The sequence below is a fragment of the Chiloscyllium plagiosum genome, unplaced genomic scaffold (assembly GCF_037043375.1).
Source record: "Chiloscyllium plagiosum isolate Xiang-an unplaced genomic scaffold, Cpla_swu_hap1 HiC_scaffold_37, whole genome shotgun sequence".
In the NCBI taxonomy this organism is placed as follows: Eukaryota; Metazoa; Chordata; class Chondrichthyes; order Orectolobiformes; family Hemiscylliidae; genus Chiloscyllium; species Chiloscyllium plagiosum.
In genome coordinates this window covers 8485057-8504768 of record NW_028270175.1, presented here as the reverse complement: position 1 = coordinate 8504768, position 19712 = coordinate 8485057, and the positions used below count along the sequence as shown (strand labels likewise).

The following is a 19712-nucleotide window of genomic DNA, read 5'->3' as shown; positions in this document are numbered from 1 at the left end:
TAAAGCTTTTTTCCTCGGATGGTGATGGCTAGCACTAGGGGACATATCTTTAGACTGAGGGATGACAGATGTAGGACAGATGTCAGAGGTAGTTTCTTTACTCAGAGAGTAGGAAAGGTGTGGGATGCACTGCCTGCAACAGTAGTAGACTTGCCAAATTTAAGGGCATTGGATAAACATATGGATATTCCTGATGAAGGGCTTTTGCCCGAAACGTTGATTTTCCTGCTCCTCGGATGCTGCCTGACCTGCTGTGCTTTTCCAGCACCACACTAATCTAGGTCAAATGACCTACTCATGCTCTTATTTCTTGTGTTATTTTGCCAGTGATACAATTTCATATTAGGAGAGGTGAGGTACAAGTAATAGGAGAGTTTCCACAAAAGCTACTCTGTTACCTTTCATTTAAAAATAATACAACAATTCTAGATTCATTACAATGTATGTTACCCGAAGCCTCTCCTTACACAATCAAATTGGTGCATTCTGACATTTCAACATGAAAAGAATTTCACAACAAGTTTACTTTCTGAAACTAGGGCAGGCTTCCCCAAAGCTTTGCAAATTGTGAACAGTCAGCAACTACCTGAAACAATGCTTTAAGTATTGTTCAGTAGTCCTGCAGTCATGAATGATGTATGATGCAAAATTTTGCAGTTTTTATTCATAAAACAAAAAATCTCAAATGATCTTATTTCTCTGACTTGACTATTGTAATTCTCCCCTGATTAGCTATTCATTCTGCAGGTTTTGAACAGCGGCCGAGCTAGCCCTTGACTACCCAGTCTTCTCCCCTGCACATTCAGGACTCCCCTGTCCTTGCAGAACCATAATGGCTAGGAGAAAGTGAGGACTGCAGATGCTGGAGATCAGAGCTGAAAACAGTTGCTGGAAAAGCGCAGCAGGTCAGGCAGCATCCAAGGAGCAGGAGAATCGACGTTTCGGGCGTGAGCCTGAAGAAGGGATCATGCCTGAAATGTCGATTCTCCTGCTCCTTGGATGTTGCCTGACCTGCTGCGCTTTTCCAGCAACACAGTTTCAGAACCATAATGGCTCCTGGTACCCTAGATCCTCCTAAATATTCTGTGCGTTTAAATCCCTTTGTGACACTGCCTCTTCTTCTCAACTCCCCAAGGTCTTGGACTGCTTCAGAATTTTCCATTTCTCAGATACTGGCATCTGTTCTTCCGGCCTCCCCGCACTGTGACAGTAGTAGTCATGCCTTCAGTCATTTAGATCATGTACTCTGGAACATTCTCTCTGTAGACTCTGTGCCTTTCCACTCAAATCTGAGCCCAGTTTTGATCACCTTCTTCCAAGATCTTCTCTGCTAGCTGGGTGTTTCTGCACAACTGGGAAGCTTTTGCTACATTAAATAAGATAGGTAGGTAATAAGCCATTGACCATAGAGAGGCCTCTCTATTAGAGAGAGTGAAACAATTACAGAACAGTACAGCACAGGAACAGGCCCTTTGGCCCACCATGTCTATGCCAATCATGATGCGATTCTAAAATAATCCTATTTGCTTACACAGTCCGTAAGCTTCTAATCCCTGCTTGTTCATTTGTCTGTCTAAATGCCCCTTTTAAACTTTGCTGTTGTATCTGCTTCAACCACTTCCCAGGCAGCATCAGGAGGTGGAGAAGTTGATGTTACGGGGAGGGTTATCGGCTTCTTCACCTCCCGATGCTGCCTGACTTGCTGCGTTCTTCTAGCTAGCCTACTTTGAATTCCAGTATCTGCAGTATTTTTTTTGTCTCTACTACCTCCCCTGGCAGGTTGTTCCAGGCACCTACTACACTCTGTGTAAAAAAAAAAGTTTCCTCCTCACCTTAAACCTACACCCTCCAGTATTTGACATTCCCATCCTCAATTGGTAATATAAACTTGAACACCACCACTCTGCATCAAGCATGGGACAGGTGAGAAGGTGAACCCTAGTGTCAGCTGAAACAGGAACTGAACCCATGCCAGTGGTGTTATCCTTAATCCCACATTAGCAGGTTGGACACTTGAACTAACCAACTCACTGACAAACACACACTCACACACACTCACACACACATTAACTCACGCTTCAATGGACTCGGTGACGGAGCCAATCTGGTTCACTTTGAGCAGCAGGCAGTTGCAGGCTCCCTCCGCGACAGCTTTCGCAATACGAGTGGGATTTGTCACAAGCAAGTCGTCACCGACCACTTGGATTGTTGTTTGAGCTGTGAATTGTTTCCAGGCTGCCCAATCATCTTGGTCAAAAGGATCCTCGATAGAGACAACTGCAAAGCAGAGTTATGTTTGTTTCTGAATCTCTTCACACAGTTAAGGACAACATTATTGCACAAAATAAAAATTTAAGAATCAATTAAATCCAGAACAAGAAAAAGTCCAAATGGGTCTGTCAGGCGCAGCTTCCTGCAGCATTAATTGTGTAATGCTTTCATCACAAACAGCTCAAACCCTAATTTAAATGAAAAAGTCCTTTTTTTGCTTTTTGAGGATGGAGTAGGAAGGTGATGCAACATCAAACCGTAGTTTGTGACCTTGTTTTCTTTTATCCTACCTCTCCATGTTTAGAACTCGAGAATAAAGTGCAAATGTCCATGAAATCAACTCCTTACATTCTATTTCATGAGCCCACTGTTTTATGGGATTAATTTCTACTCACCTCCCCTTCAACATTCAACTCCCTTCAAATCTCAAATGCTGCTTCAAACATCTGAATTCTAAACATATTTTCTTGTACTATACTCATTACTAAAGATCTTCTTGTATAAGTCAACTTGTGATGTCTTGGAAAATCCTCCCATGGGCAGCAGTCAACCTACATGTAGTGGGTAAAATGTTAGCCACCAGTGGTGGTGTAGGTGGTAACTATTTTGTAACATGAGAAAAACCCGACCAGTAGTCAAATTAAAATCAATATGATGCATGTTATTGAACCAATTTGAGAAATTAACTAACATTAACCACATTCCAAACATTAAAAAACATCAAACACATTGATTTCAGTATCTGATGCACAGCTTTCATTGATTTCATTCAAGTCATTTCACCGATGATATAATTTTGGGGACCTCATTTTGGATCAGATCTGATGACTTAACTCAGAATCATCCTTTCACAACAAATCATCATGTTTCGCCCAATCTGACGGCAGAGAAACATCCCACAATTTGATGATGAAACCCAGTGAGACATCAAACCGGGGCAGTAAACATATTGTCACTCTTTCATGATGTGAGGGTGTTTTCCCTTCAATAACCACCTGACTATTCCATACAGTGTGAGCATATTCCTCAAGTGACTTATTCAGGCACTCACCCAGAGGCACTCATCTATGGCCTTTTGAAATTGCTGGAGAAGCTCAGGAGGTTTGGCAGCATCCACGGAGAAAACCAGAGTTAAAGTTTTGAGTACAGTGACCCTCTTCAGAACTTTGGTTCTGAACAAGGGTCACTGTACTCGAAACGTTAACTCTGTTTCTCTCTCCACAGATGTTGCCAGACCTGCTAGGTTTCTCCAGCAATGTCTGCTTTTGACCCTCACTACCTGCAGCTTTTTGTTTGATTTTACATGATTTTCAGTGTTGTTATCCAAGCACAGGCTTGACTTTTGTTCCATCAGACTTGCAGAGTAGTTGTCTTCTTTTCAAATTGTAGATTTCACTTGAATGATTTTCAAACCTTTCCACTCCAGTGGCTAGTTCCTTGTCATATCCAAACTCCTGGGGATTTCATTAGTGTTGCTGATGCAGCATTATGAGGCTTGTGTTTTTGGAACTGTCTGAAGATGAATTATTGGAAACCGGTAAGTTTAGCAGAGCTCTTTTGGTAGTTTCTGAACTATCCTGAACCTTTGATGTGACGCTAGATATTTATGATTAGATTAGATTCCCACAGTGTGGAAACAGGCCCTTTGGACCAACAAGTCCACACCAACCCTCCGAAGAGCAACCCACCCAGACCCATTCCCCTACATTCACCCCTGACTAATGCACCTATCCCTATGGACAATTTAGCATGGCCATTTCACCTGACCTGCACACCCTTGGACTGTGGGAGGAAACCGGAGCACCCAGAGGAAACCCATGCAGACCCTGGGAGAATGTGTAAACTCCACACAGTCAGTCAATTGACTGAGGCTGGAATCGAACCTGGGTCCCTGGCGCTGTGAGGCAGCTGTGCTAACCACTGAGCCACCGTGCCGCCCTTACGTTCTATATATTCTATGACTACAATAACCAATGGGCACTTTGAAATCTTTCAGGAGTCCAGAAGAAGGGTTACACCTGAAACGCGACTTCTCCACCTCCTGATGTTTCCTGGCCTGCTGTGTTCTTCCAGTTTCTTGCCTGTCTACTCTGAAATCTTTGACAGATTTGGGATTTAATTTGGCCCACTTAAAAGCGTAACTATGCAGTGCATTTCAGGTAACCATGTAACTGTTCTGATGATTTTCTAGCACCTAATCTGATCCATACCTCTCAGGATCAGGCCAGTGACTGATCCCTGGTCTCAGTTTGTTTAGTCTTGGCCATCTTCTTCAGGGCAGATTTCTTCTTCTTCCAATCTTGCAACAGTTTTTCACTAACACCAAATACCTTCGCTGCAGTACAGTTCATAGAATCATACAGTACAGAGAAGGACCTTCAGCCCATCGGATAAACATATACTATCTACACACGTCCCACTTTCCCACACATGGCTCATAACCTTGAATGTTATGATGCTTCAAGTGTTCATTCAAGTACTTTTTAAAGATTGTGAGGTTTCCTGCCTCAACTACTCTCCTAGGCAGTGTGTTCCAGACCCCCACCACCCTCTGGCTGAAATAATGGTTCAGATCCCCTCAAAACCTCCCTTGCTCTTGACCCTTCAACTAAAGGGAACAGCTGCTTTCTATCCACCTTGTCTATGGCCCTCAATCTGATACACTTCAATCAGTTCCCCCTCAACCTTCTCTCCTTCAAAGACAACAACCTGAGCTTATCCAGTCTCTGTTCAGAGCTAAAATGCTCCATCCCAGGTAATATCCTCTCCAGTGCAATCACACCCTTCCTACAGTGGAGTGACCAGAACTGCACACAGTAGGATAAATAGACAAAATCTTTTCCCTGGGGTCAGAAGTCCAGAACTAGAGGGCATAGGTTTAGGGTGAGAGGGGAAAGATATAAAAGAGATCCAAGGGGCAACTTTTTAACATAGAGGGTGGTATGGGTATGGAATGAGCTGCCAGAGGAAGTGGTGGAGGCTGGTACAATTGCAACATTTAAGAGGCATTTGGATGGGTATATGAATAGGAAGGGTTTGGAGGGATAGGGGCCGGTGCTGGCAGGTGGGACTAGATTGGATTGGGATATCTGGTCAGCATGGACGTGTTGGACCGAAGGGTCTGTTTCCGTGCTGTACATCTCCATGACTCTACTCTCCAGACGTGGCCTAATCAAAGTTCTATACAGGCTCCAACATAATCTCCCTATTCTTATAACTTATGCCATGATGGATAAAGGCAAATGTCCTGTATGTCTTCTTAAATAACTTATTAACCTGTCCTACCACCTTCAGGGATCGGTGTACGAGCACCCCAAGATCCCCCGTTCCTCTGAGTTTCCTAGTGTCCTGCCACTCATTGAGCTATTTGATGAGTCAGCAAATGCTACAGTTTTTTTTAGCTTGAAACTACTTTGCTCTTGTTGCTGGAGAATCTAGTTCTGTGCATCATTTGACAGGGATTTGTCTACTCTGTGCAGGCATTTTAAACCTTTGTAACACAGCCCATATTACCTGCTCTTAATCCCATGATTTATAAAAAGGTTAATAAAACATGTATGTCTGAGGTGAAAAGAATCGAGGCTGCCTCCTAATGCAAGTACAGTATTTCTCAGGAGAGGGGGAGTTAACTTATTTGCCGAATATAGATTTCGAAAAATGAAATCTGCTGCTGTAAAGAATGAGATTGACACAATCTATTGTACAAATTGTGCCTCAGGCAATATTGAGCTTGCATTTTAGATCAGTAGGTAATCAAGCAAGTGTGAATTCGATTTCCTAACCCCCAGTGCTTCCGAGAGACCAGATTACATAGTAATAAGGAACCTGTAAACAACCAACTTTAAATTGAAAACTGGTGAAGGAGAGACATCCTTCACATTAGATAAACCACACATAGGGAATAGAATCAGTGCTTCCATTCTAACAGTATTCCTTTCCTTGTTCCACATGACTCAGATCGATTATCAGGTACAAAAACCAAACTGTTACTGTGAGGCATATTGTTAATCATGGAACCTTTCCATCAATACTGAAGATGATACAATCAAGTTAAAAAATATTTTGACATTAACATCTACTCTACAGTAGCTGATCCATAAAGTTTAAGGAATAGTTAAAAATATGCATAAAACAGACGTGGAGCAAATGCTTCCTTTTGTGGGGCATTCTAGGACGAGAGGTCATAGTCTTAGGCTAAGGGGTAGCAGATTAAAACAGAGTTGAGGAGAAACTACTTCTCCCAAAGGGTGGTGAATCTGTGGAATTCGCTATCCCAAAGTGCGGTGGATGCTGGGACAGTGAGTAAATTTAAGGAGGAGTTCAACTGATTTTTTTATTGGTAATGGGTTGAAGGGTTATGGGGAGAAGGCAGGAAAATGGGGGTGAGGAGCCCTTCAGCCATTATCAAATGGCAGAGGAGACATAATGGGCTGAATGGCCTAATTTTGTTCCTATATCTTATGAACATATGGATAATGATTTAAGGATGTAATCTGTTGCTGGAATCAGCAATGGTCCAGTGAGTTGAGCACTATTGATAAAATACAAGGCTATTTGAGCTTAGCAAATTTTAACCAGAGCAACGAGTTCGTAGATTTGAACAAAGGTTAAAGTGATGTTACCATATAGAGATTTAATTCAGAGATACAGCCACTGTTGGGCTAAGCACTGTTGAGTCTTACCAGGGTAATTTTTAATGAAACTCGAGTAAAGTTCGATCAGCTTGTCATGGGTAACGTAACGGTTGGGATTAGGTGGGGATTTGAAATCCAAGTCATATTTCCCATCACGGAAGAATTCGGAGGCTGCTATGTCCATTCCGATCACAACCTTGTCCGAATAGCCAGCTTTCTCAATGGCAAGTTTCAGCAGTTCTAAAGCTGTAAAAGAAAGTCAAAATCTGAGCAGCCTAATCTCAAAAGCATTTGCAACTTGATTTTGCTAAGGCACCGCCAAGGGGAGAAAAATTGCCAGACAAAATTTCTAACCCTGATCACTAGTGGACCTTCCACACTGGGTCACCAGTGACTTTCTGCTGAAGGCTATTTGATAATGGTCACTTTGGAACATTGGCTGCTGCCTCAGCTCCCGGTCAAAAGTTACTAGCTTTTTTGAATGGAGATAGTGAGGTCTGCAGATGCTGAAAAGTCAGTCCTTAAAGTGTGGAGCTGGAAAAAGCACAGCGGGTCAAGCAGCATTTGCGGTGCAGGGGGAGTCAACATTTCAGTTTGGAACCTTTCATCAAGACCGATAAGGTTCCAACCCGAAACATCGTATCCCCTGCTCCTCAGATGCTGCTTGACCTGCTGTGTTTTGCCCAGCTCTGATGTGGAGGTGCAGTTGTTGGACTGGGGTAGACAAAGTCAAACATCACACAACACCAGATTATAGCCCTACAGATTTATTTGTAAGTACTTTCGGAGCAGCAGTCTGCAAGCTAGTGTTTTCAGATAAACCAGTTGGACTATAACCTGGGTGTTGTGTGATTTTTGACTTTTTCCAGCTCCACACCGTATTTGAAGAATGGCCACCTAGCTAAGGCACTAAGGCACTTGGAATAGTACAACAGCAAGAACGAACATTGTAGCCGAGCTGAGAAAATGGTTTCTAATGTAACAATCTCCAGTTTACTTTGGAATTACAATAAAATGTTATGGATAAGGCAAATAACCACAATCAGGAGCAAAAAAATGGTCTGGTACATCCTGACATTTGGGTTAATATTGAAGAATATGTTGTTTTCCTTTAACAAAGCACAGCAGTATGTTGGAGCACCGCAGCTATGAAGGGACAGATACAGATTCAATACTCATGGAGGTCCTTACATCTTTGTCGCCAAAGTGAATAAAGGCCAGCCAGCAACTCTCAGCACCAGTCACCCTGCTGCACCTTGGCTTCATGTGAATTTATACATGAGCTTCAATGAAAAGGCTATCCAACTGTGCTGGACACCACAATCAAGCCCTCAGCCGGTCGTTACGTCCAACAGGGTATTTCAATATGGGACCATGAGTGATTTCTCACTCTCTCAATCTCGGAAGTCATAGAGACAGATATACAGCATGGAAACAGACCCTTCGCTCCAACTCATCCACATTGACCAGATATCCTAAATTAATCTAGGCCCATTTGCCAGCACTTGGCCCATATCCCTCTAAACAGTTCCTATTCACATACCTATCCAGGTGCCTTTTAAATGTTGCAAACTGTACCAGCCTCCACCGCTTCCCCAGGCAGCTCATTCCATGCACGCAGCACCCTCTGCAAGAAAACGTTCCCCCTTATGTCCTTTTTAAATCTTTTCCCTCTCAACCTAAACCTATGCCCTCTAGTTCTGGACTCCCCCACCCCAGGGAAAAGACCTTGTCCAGGCAAATGCGAGGTGATGCATTTTGGAAGATCCAATTCTAGAGCAAACTATACGATAAATGGAAAAGCCCTGGGGAAACATTGATATACAGAGAGATCTGGGTGGTCAGGTCCATTGTACCCTGAAGGTAGCAACAGAGGTCGATAGAGTGGTCAAGAAGGCATACAGCATGCTTTCCTTCATCGGACGGGATATTGCGCACAAGCGTTGGCAGGTCATGTTACAGTTGTATAGGATTTTGGTTTGGCAACATTTGGAATACTGTGTACAGTTCTGGTCACTACATTACCAGAGGATGTGGATGCTTTGAAGAGGGTGCAGGGGAGGCTCACCAGGATGTTGCTGGTATGGAAGGTGCTAGCTATGAAGAAAGATTGGGTAGATTATAATTATTTTCATTAGGAAGACGGAGGTTGAGAGGGTACCTGATTGAGGTCTACAAAATCATGAGAGATAGAGACAGGGTGGATAGCAAGAAGCTTTTCCCCCAGAGTGGGGAACTCAATTACTAGGGTCACAAGTTCAAGGTGAGAGGGGAAAAGTGGAAAAATTTAAGGGCGACATGCGTGGAAAGTTCTTTACACAGAGGGTGGTGGGTGCCTGGAGCGCATTGCCATTGAGGTTGGTAGAGGTGGGCACAATGGTGTCATTTAAGACGTATCTAGACAGATATATGAATGGGCAGAAGGATACAGATCCTTGGAAAATAGGAGACAGGTTTAATGAGAGGATCTGGATTGGCGCAGGCTTGGAGGGCTGAAGGGCCTGTCCCTGTGTTGTAATTTTCTTTGTTCTTTGTATTTACCCTATCCATGCCCCTCATGATTTATAGTGCTGTTACTAATTGCATCTTTCCTGTATCAATGAGGTTAGCTGAATCAGACAAGAGCAGTGATTATTATGCTGGAGATCTCTGTGACCTTTAGAGACTGAGACATGAACCAATGGGGCCACCTACTCCTATTTTGCTGCAGAGCAAAGTGATTTCGGTAAGGTCAAGGCAGTTTAATGGCGATACCAAGTTGTTCCTCCTCTTGACAGATAATTTTTATAAAGTCATTCAATTTTCATTCCCAACAATTTTCAACATTTAGTCGGTTTCTGTAACACTTTCCTGCAATGAATCCAAGTTTGAAAACATCGCAGACGTGATCAATAGTTTACAAGCAGCAGACATAGAAAAACATTGATTTGCCCCACACTATTGAGACAGACAGAGAGAGAAAATAACAGTTTGTATCTTGGCCAAGGTCCATTACTCGCTGCATTCGCACTGTGTTATAAACTGTAATCTTTTAGAAGCCTGTAGTCTAAATATCAGCTGGTATGAATGATCAGTGACTGAAATAAAATGTTCAGCTTTAAGGTAGTGCCTGCATTAGCAGGTTGAGGTAAACAGGAATGGAGAGTTTGGTTGATTTACAGGCGTGAACTCAGGAAAAACTTGGCTAACCTAATATTTCAATAGCATGAAACAAAAACACATATTTTCTATTCCCCAACCTTGACATTCGAATGCAATTATTCCTCTGACAGTGAAATTACACTAACCTTTCAAAGTGTCTTTCAACTCATAAACCTCATTGACTCACTTATTACTTATTTTACAGTACAAAGAACACCATCCAGAATTTTAAATTTTTTGTTAACACATTACATTGCTTTAAGGTCCTGTTGTGCATCCTCAGGAAATGAATTCCTGTGTGTTAGGATTGAGCCCTCCACTATCACCTGATGAAGGAGCGTCGCTCCGAAAGCTAGTGTGCTTCCAATTAAACCTGTTGGACTATAACCTGGTGTTGTGTGACTTTTAACTTTGTACACCCCAGTCCAACACCGGCATCTCCAATTCAGGAAAATAAGTTGCTTGAGAGACTACAGCTCACAGCTACAGCTGACAGTAAGCAGCACTTTAATTTTTTTGCCATGAGCATCAGAATTAACCAGCAAAATGTGTAGAATCTACAAATTGGTGAGGTGCAATAAGGTTTATGGTTTCCACAATGATCCAATGAGTGAAAAAGGGCTAATTGAACACAACGTCCTACAGATCAGGAACACAGGTCAGCTGATCTTAACAGCTGTTAAGCTGAAGAGGGGAGTGAACAGGAAAAATGTCACAACAACCATTTCCAACCCCTCCCTCACAACATTTCCTCGTCAAAAACCCACTAATCTCCACTACACACAGAGAAAGTGGTAGAAAAACTGTGAAGTCAGGTCAGGTCAGTGAGCTTTGCTCCCCGGTTCCGATGTCGAGATGATCCTTTTTGGGCTGGCCAGTTGTTCAATTGTCTCTTTCTGGCAGCTTCCACTGATTTGTAAGAAGTGCAGAATACCTGATCCACTTGGAAAATTTATCAAAACTCACAGCTTAGAGACTGCTGCGGGAAAAGTAACTGATTTTGTTCAAATTTAACCTGAGTATTTTACTGCAGAAAACAGGCAGCTTCTGGGGCTGGGAGAAGATTGCACACCTCTTTGCCCTGTCCGCACTCTCTCTGTGTCTCTGTAACTTGTTTCCAGCTCCAAGCTGCCGAGGCACTCAACAACCAATCACATGGTTTTTGGCGACAGAAGACCTCTGTCATTACTAGCTCAGACCAATCAATTTCTTGTTGCCACCTTGAGTTGTGTCAGTACACACCCTCGACTCCAGACTGTTTGCAACCTGAACTCCAATTACATGTTCAAACAGTTGTTTATAAATCACAGATATAAGACATTTAACCCACTCTATCTCTGCACCGGCTCTAACAAATCAGCATCATGACTGACTGCCAACTGCCTTTTGCCCGCACTGTTTCTATAAAGACTGTTGCTATTTCAAACCCTGGTTTTAAAAACAATTCTTCCACATTTCAGTACACAGTTTAAAAGAAGCATAAACATAAAAAGGCACAATCCTCACATCCCGACCAATACTTACTCCTTAACACTACAGCATTAACTGGCCATTCCTCTCCTCATCTATTTGGCTAATTATTTAGGAAGAATATAATTAGTTCTTTTCATTCTTACAAAACTAGTGGCTTTTGGTGATGCAGTGGAAGTATCCCTACCTCTGAGTCAGGAAATCTGTGTTCAAAGACCACTCGCTCCAGAGGTGTATAATAATATCTCTGACCAAGCTGATTATAAAATATTTATAATTAGTTCTGAAGCATTGCGACTTGAGGAAGTGCAAGGTATTTTTGAGTTTAGAGTTTGTTGTCTTCTGTACAAGCCACAATTGAAGGAAAGGTAATCCTAACAGATACGCACGTCAACGAATTCTACGTGCTCTCATATTGCCTATGTTCTACTCCACATGGAATACTCTACATGAAACAATTGCTGCAGTTTGTTTGTAAATCTGATATTTAGTTTTTTAAAACTCCCCTTCTCTATTCCACTTTCTTTACTGTAGTTACCTGGTGGGAACTCTGCTTTAAACTGCCCTTCCAGCCTCAAAATGCCTGGAAATCCTTCTTGGTGTACTGTAAAATTTCAGTAGCAGTGCAGGCTGTTCGGAAATCTGCAGGTATTGTGGATGACAGGCCGTGGAGTTTGCTAGACCAGAGAATGTTGGATTATGGAGTTATTACAAACCTCTATCAGGAATTGCAAACTCCAGCGCAATACTACTGAAGAAAATAAAACCTAGATTGGGGTGTTGGGATGGTTTTGGACACATTTCATCTCCAGCATCTGGAATAAGTGCAAGATATTATTAAATCACACTGTTAATTCTTAAACTTAAGCTCTAATTCAGATGGCAATTTAAGCTAACATGCAGTTTGCACATTCTGATCCACGTATAATCATCATTACAAGCTGGCTGTATAAACACATCAGAAGTCAAAACCAAGGCAGAGCCTTTGCAGTATATCTTGTGTTCCATGCAGCAGTAAGCTATCGCTAGTTGACAGCTGCTTTGCCAGTCTTGCAGATTCAGCACTCAAGGAGATCTAGCAGGTCAATAGTTCAGCATTCTTCAACCATGACAAACTTACACATTTTACATTCAAGCTTGTGTTTAACAAGCTGCATTTCAAAAGAAGTTTATTGTGGCTTGTACAATCTGAGGAACTCTTTTGAACTTCCAAAATCCAACTACACGAGGATGCCCAATATCAAATCCGTGACTGTCCAAAAGGATTTAAAACAGGGGATTTAAAATCTCAGACTTAATACACAAACAGCAACTAAAGGTCTCAGTGGTAACACTGAAGACGTTTGAATTCACTCCCTAATCAAATCCACAGCATACGATCCTGATCGATTATGGAAGGAGTGTATTGTTGGAGATGCTGCTTTTCTGCAATAATCATCTGTCCATCTGAACAATGTAAAACTCCCCGTGGTACCAAGGAAGAGTCCAGGAAATCTCCCTCTATACTTTCAAACCCTGAAACTCTAACATCAAGTTATTTCTTCCTATTGTTGTTTGTGGGACTTTGCTGTGTTTTAGTTAGCTCCTGCATTTCCCTGTATTGTAACAGTGATGACACTTTCAAGTACTTCATTAGCTGTGAAGCTCTTAGAGTTGTGTCATGAAAAGGTGCGATATAAATAAAGCATAAGGATACAAAGTTGTTCTTTATCCAAACCACTTACGCTCAGAAAGAAAGTGAGGGCTGCAGATGCTGGAGATCAGAGCTGAAAATGTGTTGCTGGAAAAGCGCAGCAGGTCAGGCAGCATCCAAGGAGCAGGAGAATCGACGTTTCGGGCATAAGCCCTCCTGAAGAAGGGCTTATGTCCGAAACGTCGATTCTCCTGTTCCTTGGATGCTGCCTGACCTGCTGCACTTTTCCAGCAACACATTTTCAGCACTTACGCTCAGAATCTAGCCTTTCATTTGCATCAGTTAAAAAGAACACTCTTACAGCTGCTCAAGATAGTGGTTGTGGTTCTGTTCGCCGAGCTGGGAATTTGCGTTGCAGACATTTCGTCCCCTATCTAGGTGACATCCTCAGTGCTTGGGAGCCTCCTGTGAAGCGCTTCGGGAATGCTTCCTCCGGCATTTAGTGGTTTGTCCCAGCCGCTTCCGGTTGTCAGTTCCAGCTGTCCACTGCAGTGGTCGGTAGATTGGGTCCAGGTCGATGTGCTTATTGATTGAATCTGTGGATGAGTGCCATGCCTCTAGGAATTCCCTGGCTGTTCTCTGTTTGGCTTCTCCTATAATAGTAGTGTTATCCCAGTCAAACTCATGTTGCTTGTCATCTGAGTGTGTGGCTACAAAGGATAGCTGGTCGTGTCGTTTCGTGGCTAGTTGGTGTTCATGGATGCGGACCGTTAGCTGTCTTTCTGTTTGTCCTATGTAGTGTTTTGTGCAGTCCTTGCATGGGATTTTGTACACTACATTAGTTTTACTCATGCTGGGTATCGGGTCCTTCGTCCTGGTGAGTTGTTGACTGAGAGTGGCTGTTGGTTTGTGTGCTGTTATGAGTCCTAGTGGTCGCAGTAGTCTGGCTGTCAATTCAGAAATGTTTTTGATGTATGGTAGTGTGGCTAGTCCTTTGGGTTGTGGCATGTCCTCATTCCGTTGTCTTTCCCTTAGGCATCTGTTGATGAAATTGCGGGGGTATCCGATTTTGGCGAATACCTTGTATAGGTGTTCTTCTTCCTCTTTTTGCAGTTCTGGTGTACTGCAGTGTGTTGTGGCTCTTTTGAATAGTGTCTTGATGCAACTTCTTTTGTGTGTGTTGGGGTGGTTGCTTTCGTAGTTTAGGACTTGGTCTGTGTGTGTGGCTTTCCTGTATACCTTTGTGGTGAATTCTCCATTCGGTGTTCTCTGTACCATAACGTCTAGGAATGGGAGTTGGTTGTCCTTTTCTTCCTCTTTAGTGAATCGGATTCCTGTGAGTGTGGAGTTGATGATCCGGTGTGTGTTCTCTATTTCTGTGTTTTTAATGATTACAAAGGTGTCATCCACATATCTGACCCAGAGTTTGGGTTGAATTTGCGGTAAGATTGTTTGTTCTAACCTTTGCATTACCGCTTCTGCTATGAGTCCAGAGATGGGTGTGCCGTTGATTTGTTCATATATTTGGTTGTTGAATGTGAAGTGTGTTGTGAGGCACAGGTCCAGTAGTTTGAGTATGCTGTCTTTGTTGATAGGTTCCCCGTCTTGTTGCCTGTTCTGTATGTCCAGCAGGTTGGCTATTGTTTCTCTGGCTAGGGGTTTGCACAAAACACTACATAGGACAAACAGGAAGACAGCTAACGGTCCGCATCCATGAACACCAACTAGCCACGAAACGACACGACCAGCTATCCTTAGTAGCCACACACTCAGATGACAAGCAACATGAGTTTGACTGGGACAACACTACTATTATAGGAGAAGCCAAACAGAGAACAGCCAGGGAATTCCTAGAGGCATGGCACTCATCCACAGATTCAATCAATAAGCACATCGACCTGGACCCAATATACCGACCACTGCAGCGGACAGCTGGAACTGACAACCGGAAGCGACAGATTCAAACCACTATAAATGCCGGAGGAAACATCACCAAAGCGCTTCACAGGAGGCTCCCAAGCACTGAGGATGTCACCTAGACAGGGGACGAAATGTCTGCAACACAAATTCCCAGCTCGGCGAACAGAACCACAACAATGAGCACCCGAGCTACAAATCTTCTCCCAAACTTTGATCAAGATAGTGGTCTTTAACAGTTAAAGCATGGATTAAAAATGTGTTAACTTACCTTCCTTATTTTCCAAGATGTTGGGTGCAAATCCACCCTCATCACCAACATTAATTGCATCCCTCCCATACTTGTCCTTGATGACATTCTTCAGGTTGTGGTACACCTCAGCACCAATGCGCATGGCTTCCCTGAAGTTGGCAGCACCAATCGGTAGGATCATGAACTCCTGCATGGCCAACTTGTTACCAGCATGAGATCCACCATTTATCACATTGAAGGCCTGGTGAAACAAACAGACAATGTTACATCGGAGTTATCAGTGGCTGGAATAATGCAAGCCACTCTTCTGATGCAACCCAGAACCAGAGAATCTTCTTTCAAGCCTAATGTGGAAAATCCTATTTGCAATGCCAAAAGGACCAACACTTACAGTAAAAAAATCTGTTTCAGCCTGGAACCGCCACCAAAACCAGTTCAGACTTTGACCAAACCCTGGTAAATCCAGCTTCGCTCCCAAAGTCAAATCTGTACCATCACGAAAAGTGGCCTGCACCTCCCAAAGTTGGAGTTGCACCTTCATGTAATCTTCTTCCCCTTTTCCTTTTACTTCCCTTGACCCAAGGAAGCATCTGAAGAAATCTGAATTTGAATACTTCAACTTCATATGAAAGTGATTCTGATTCCCTACATCCAGAAATGACCATCACAATTTGGTTTGAGCTTGACACTTGGATTGACCTACTTCCATGAATTTAAAACTCTATATTGCTCCGTGCACATCGATGCTGCCTACCATAAGGTTTGAGCGTTGAGGTTCACACCTACACTGCAGAGACTGCTTTGTTTGACTAAACTGCAATTGTTCTGAGTCTACCACTGCCTTAACAAAGTGGGAATATTACCTGATTCTTTGGTGTTCCAATATTTACATATTAATGGACAGAACCAATCTTTTTATTACAGCCTTCAAAAACAGTTATTTCATTCTGTCCTCTCAGTCTCAATAGCATGTGTCTGCTGATGGTCAGTGTCACATCATCATATACAGCAACATACCATGAAAATATTCTCTAGCATTAAGCTACACAACCCATTCCAATCCTGTCCACCTTAACACATGGAACTAACACTGCACCACTTGCTTCTTAGACACTGGAAGTGCTTAACTGGGAGTCTCTGTGTACAGCGTGAAACAGCTATTCTCAAGTGGCATAATTAGGAGGAAAGAATTAAACTACTGAAATGAAGAATTATCTATCCCTATCCTTCAATCAAGAGCTGGCAATGTTTCTGAACTTACCCCAAAGGAATCAATCAATGCTAAGTTCCTTTTGGCAAATGGAGGTCATATTTCACTGGATGGGAACAGTTCTCAGCCTTAATTGAAACATCAGTATTTGGTTACTTAAGTGCCCATAAATATATGCCTACATGGCCCAGCGCAATATATACAGTGTGCTGCACTTGAACAGGGCCTTGGGGTCCTCAATAAATTTTTAATGAGCTGTAACACAAGGTTTTTGTAACACTAGAGAAGGTCCGGATGCCTCAACAGCTATAGCACCTTGTAACTCAGGCTAATCAGCTTTCCTTTGCATGTGTACAAAGGATCTGGTACTGGCAAATCACAGGCAAAATCAAATAGAAAATGCTTACTTTCAAAATCTCTGATCAGCAAATTACATTTTGGCAATTGGGAGAGTCAATAAATCTACAACGACTGACAGAGCAAACTTGGTGCACAGTCCAATCCAAACGTAGCAGCGATGTTGCCATCCCATGAGGAAGGAAACGGCCAACAAGTGGTCAGAACTGGTGGCTCTGTCCCTGATGGGAAATCAAGACTTCACCAAAACAAAGGAACCCCAGCTCCCTCAACAAAATGTGGAAACCAACTTGTTTTGCAGAACTGCAGAAAACCATCTCATAATTGTTCAAACTGCTCTGAAGTGGAGACTTACTGGAACAGGCAGGATGACCTGTGTGTTGCCCGCAAGATGGGAAATGTGACGATAAAGGGGCACTCCTTTCTCTGCAGCTCCAGCTTTACACACAGCCAGCGAAACGCCCAGAATAGCGTTGGCCCCATATTTAGCTAAAATGCAAATAAAAACTATCACAATTCAGTTCACAAAAAAAAAATACCTGTCTCCCTGGTAGGTGAAGGTGTTTGTGTCGTGAATGCTTTAGAACAGCAGGACCCAGGTTCAGTCTCAGTTAAGCAGGGAGCAGGGTACACATGCTAAATATAGCTTTAAAACCTGGAAAGTCTAAACTGCTACCTTGCAGCCCTTGCCAATAGATTTGTGTGAATGAATTAAATGGATCAGAGGTATGCCACATCCTCACATTCAATATTGAGTCTTCGTTGAAATTACATTGTAATCTGTGCGTTTGTGAAAGCATAGAAGGGTATGAGAGGTGGAAGGAGAGTTTCACATGGTCCACACATTGCCCACCTCCATAACTAAATTATAGGCCACGGGTTTAGTCTGGATTAGTCAGGTACTTCTTAAAACCAACAGCTGTCACTATCCAAGGAGGGATCTTAACCACAGGAATTGACCAATCTAGCAACAATCAATGTGGTCTCGTAGTAATGGTATTGGACTAGTAATCCAGAAACCTAGGCTAATGTTCCAGGGATAAAAACAGAAATTGCTGCAGAAGCTCAGTATCTGTGGAGAGAAAACAGAGTTAACGTTTTGACATACATGCTGAGGATATGATTCGGAGATGCCGGTGTTGGACTGGGGTGTACAAAGTTAAAAATCACATAACACCAGCTAGTGTGCTTCCAATTAAACCTGTTGGACTATAACCTGGTGTTGTGTGATTTTTTAACTATGCTGAGGATAGAGTGGGAGATAAAGGAATCATAGCATTCCCTGGTCATTATTTTAGTGCTTCAGAAAGACTCAGCACAAGCTGGAAGAGTAGCATCTCACTTTCAGCTTGGGGACCTTGCAGCCTTCAGGACCAACATCAAATTCACTATTTTCAGGCCTGAACATCATCTTCTAGGTCATATACCCACCCCAGGCCTTGTTATCACATGGGCTGCTTTCAGCACAGCCAACCCCCCGTCACCCTCTTATGGTTCCTATGATCAGCTCTTCTCCTGCTCTGGCTTACCATTATCCATCTCTTTGTCTGACTAATAGCTGTTCTCTCTCTCTGGGCCCCATCTCCACCATCTGTGCTCTTTTAAAACTCTTTCCCTTGTCCTCACCATATATACCAACTTCCTACTAGAAGGATCACTGGACCTTCTGCTTTCTCTGCTTTCTCTCCACAGATTCTGTCAGACCTGCTAAGTTTATCCAACAATTTCTGTGTTTGTTTCTGATTTCCAGCATTCACAAGTCTTATTGTTATTCTAATATTCTTGTAACATGGGTTTGAATCCAATCATTGAAGATCAAGCAATTGATTTTAATAAAAATTTGGGATAAAAAGCCAGCCTAATGCTGACCACATAACCACTTGATTCTTGTAAAAACCCACCTGGTTCACTCATGTCCTTGAGGGAGGGAAATCTGCTGTCCTTACCTGGTCTGGCCTACACGTTACTCCAGATAACAATGTAGTTGATTCAAAACTGACCTCTGGGTGGTAAATGCTGCTCTAGTCAGCAACTCCCACTCCCATGAACCAATGTAAAAAAAATTTGTCTCGATCAGATGTTTGACCACTCATCAGAGATCAAACTCCAGTTTCAGAATGGATCCTATATAACGAAAATCTGAATTTATATTCAACTTCCAATGTCTTAATTGACTAAATAGACTTGTCCCATTCCATCAGGAAGGACCATGTTGAATTTAAGAATATCTTAGGGACAAAACTTCAAAACTCAAGACTGTGTGCGTGTTTGTACGCCTGTGGTGCATGGGTAAAGTTGGCACCTACCACTGCCTTTTGACATAGACCCTCATTGTACATATATGGATGGCCTATTGGCAAGAACTAGCCTCAAAAACTATCAATTAAAAACAAATTCTATCTCGCACCCATCATTCTGTGAGCTAAAGTTAATTTGCTCTGAAGGTTGATTTTAAGAAATTGCCCTTAAAAACTTAATTACAGAAGAAGGCATAAAATTGCATGAGTCTATTAGATTCCCATTGGTGTAGCAGGCTTACTGAGACCTGCCTTAGAAACATGCACACCTACATTTGTTCTCTGTGCCATCCATTGCCAGCATCAGCTTGTCAATTTTCTCCTGCTCGATAACATTTACATGCTGTAGGGAAGGGAAACAAAAATGTCAGATAAGATGCAACTGCCTTCAACGGGTGATTAATGAAACCTGGTTTTGGATTAAAAACAAATGAAAATTGTAAATGAGGTGAGACACAGAAGAATTACATTTCGCCAAAATCCACTCCAAAGATTAGACTCAATCAAAACCAACACCTTAATGAGTCAA

The 19712-nt window shown here is 42.6% G+C and overlaps 1 protein-coding gene across 5 annotated transcripts in view; it reads right to left on the bottom strand.

Annotated features, from left to right (window-relative positions):
- Positions 1 to 19712, bottom strand: part of eno1a (enolase 1a, (alpha)) — an 88945-nt gene that overhangs the window by 10858 nt on the left and 58375 nt on the right. For all 5 annotated transcript variants that reach the window (XM_087980298.1, XM_087980294.1, XM_087980295.1 and 2 more), the window contains 5 exons: positions 19457 to 19526; positions 17242 to 17375; positions 15338 to 15560; positions 6954 to 7151; positions 2076 to 2277 (listed from right to left, as the gene is read on the bottom strand). In XM_087980298.1, the coding sequence (XP_087836424.1) occupies positions 2076 to 2277; positions 6954 to 7151; positions 15338 to 15560; positions 17242 to 17375; positions 19457 to 19526 (827 nt within the window). The remainder of the gene's footprint in view (positions 1 to 2075; positions 2278 to 6953; positions 7152 to 15337; positions 15561 to 17241; positions 17376 to 19456; positions 19527 to 19712) is intronic.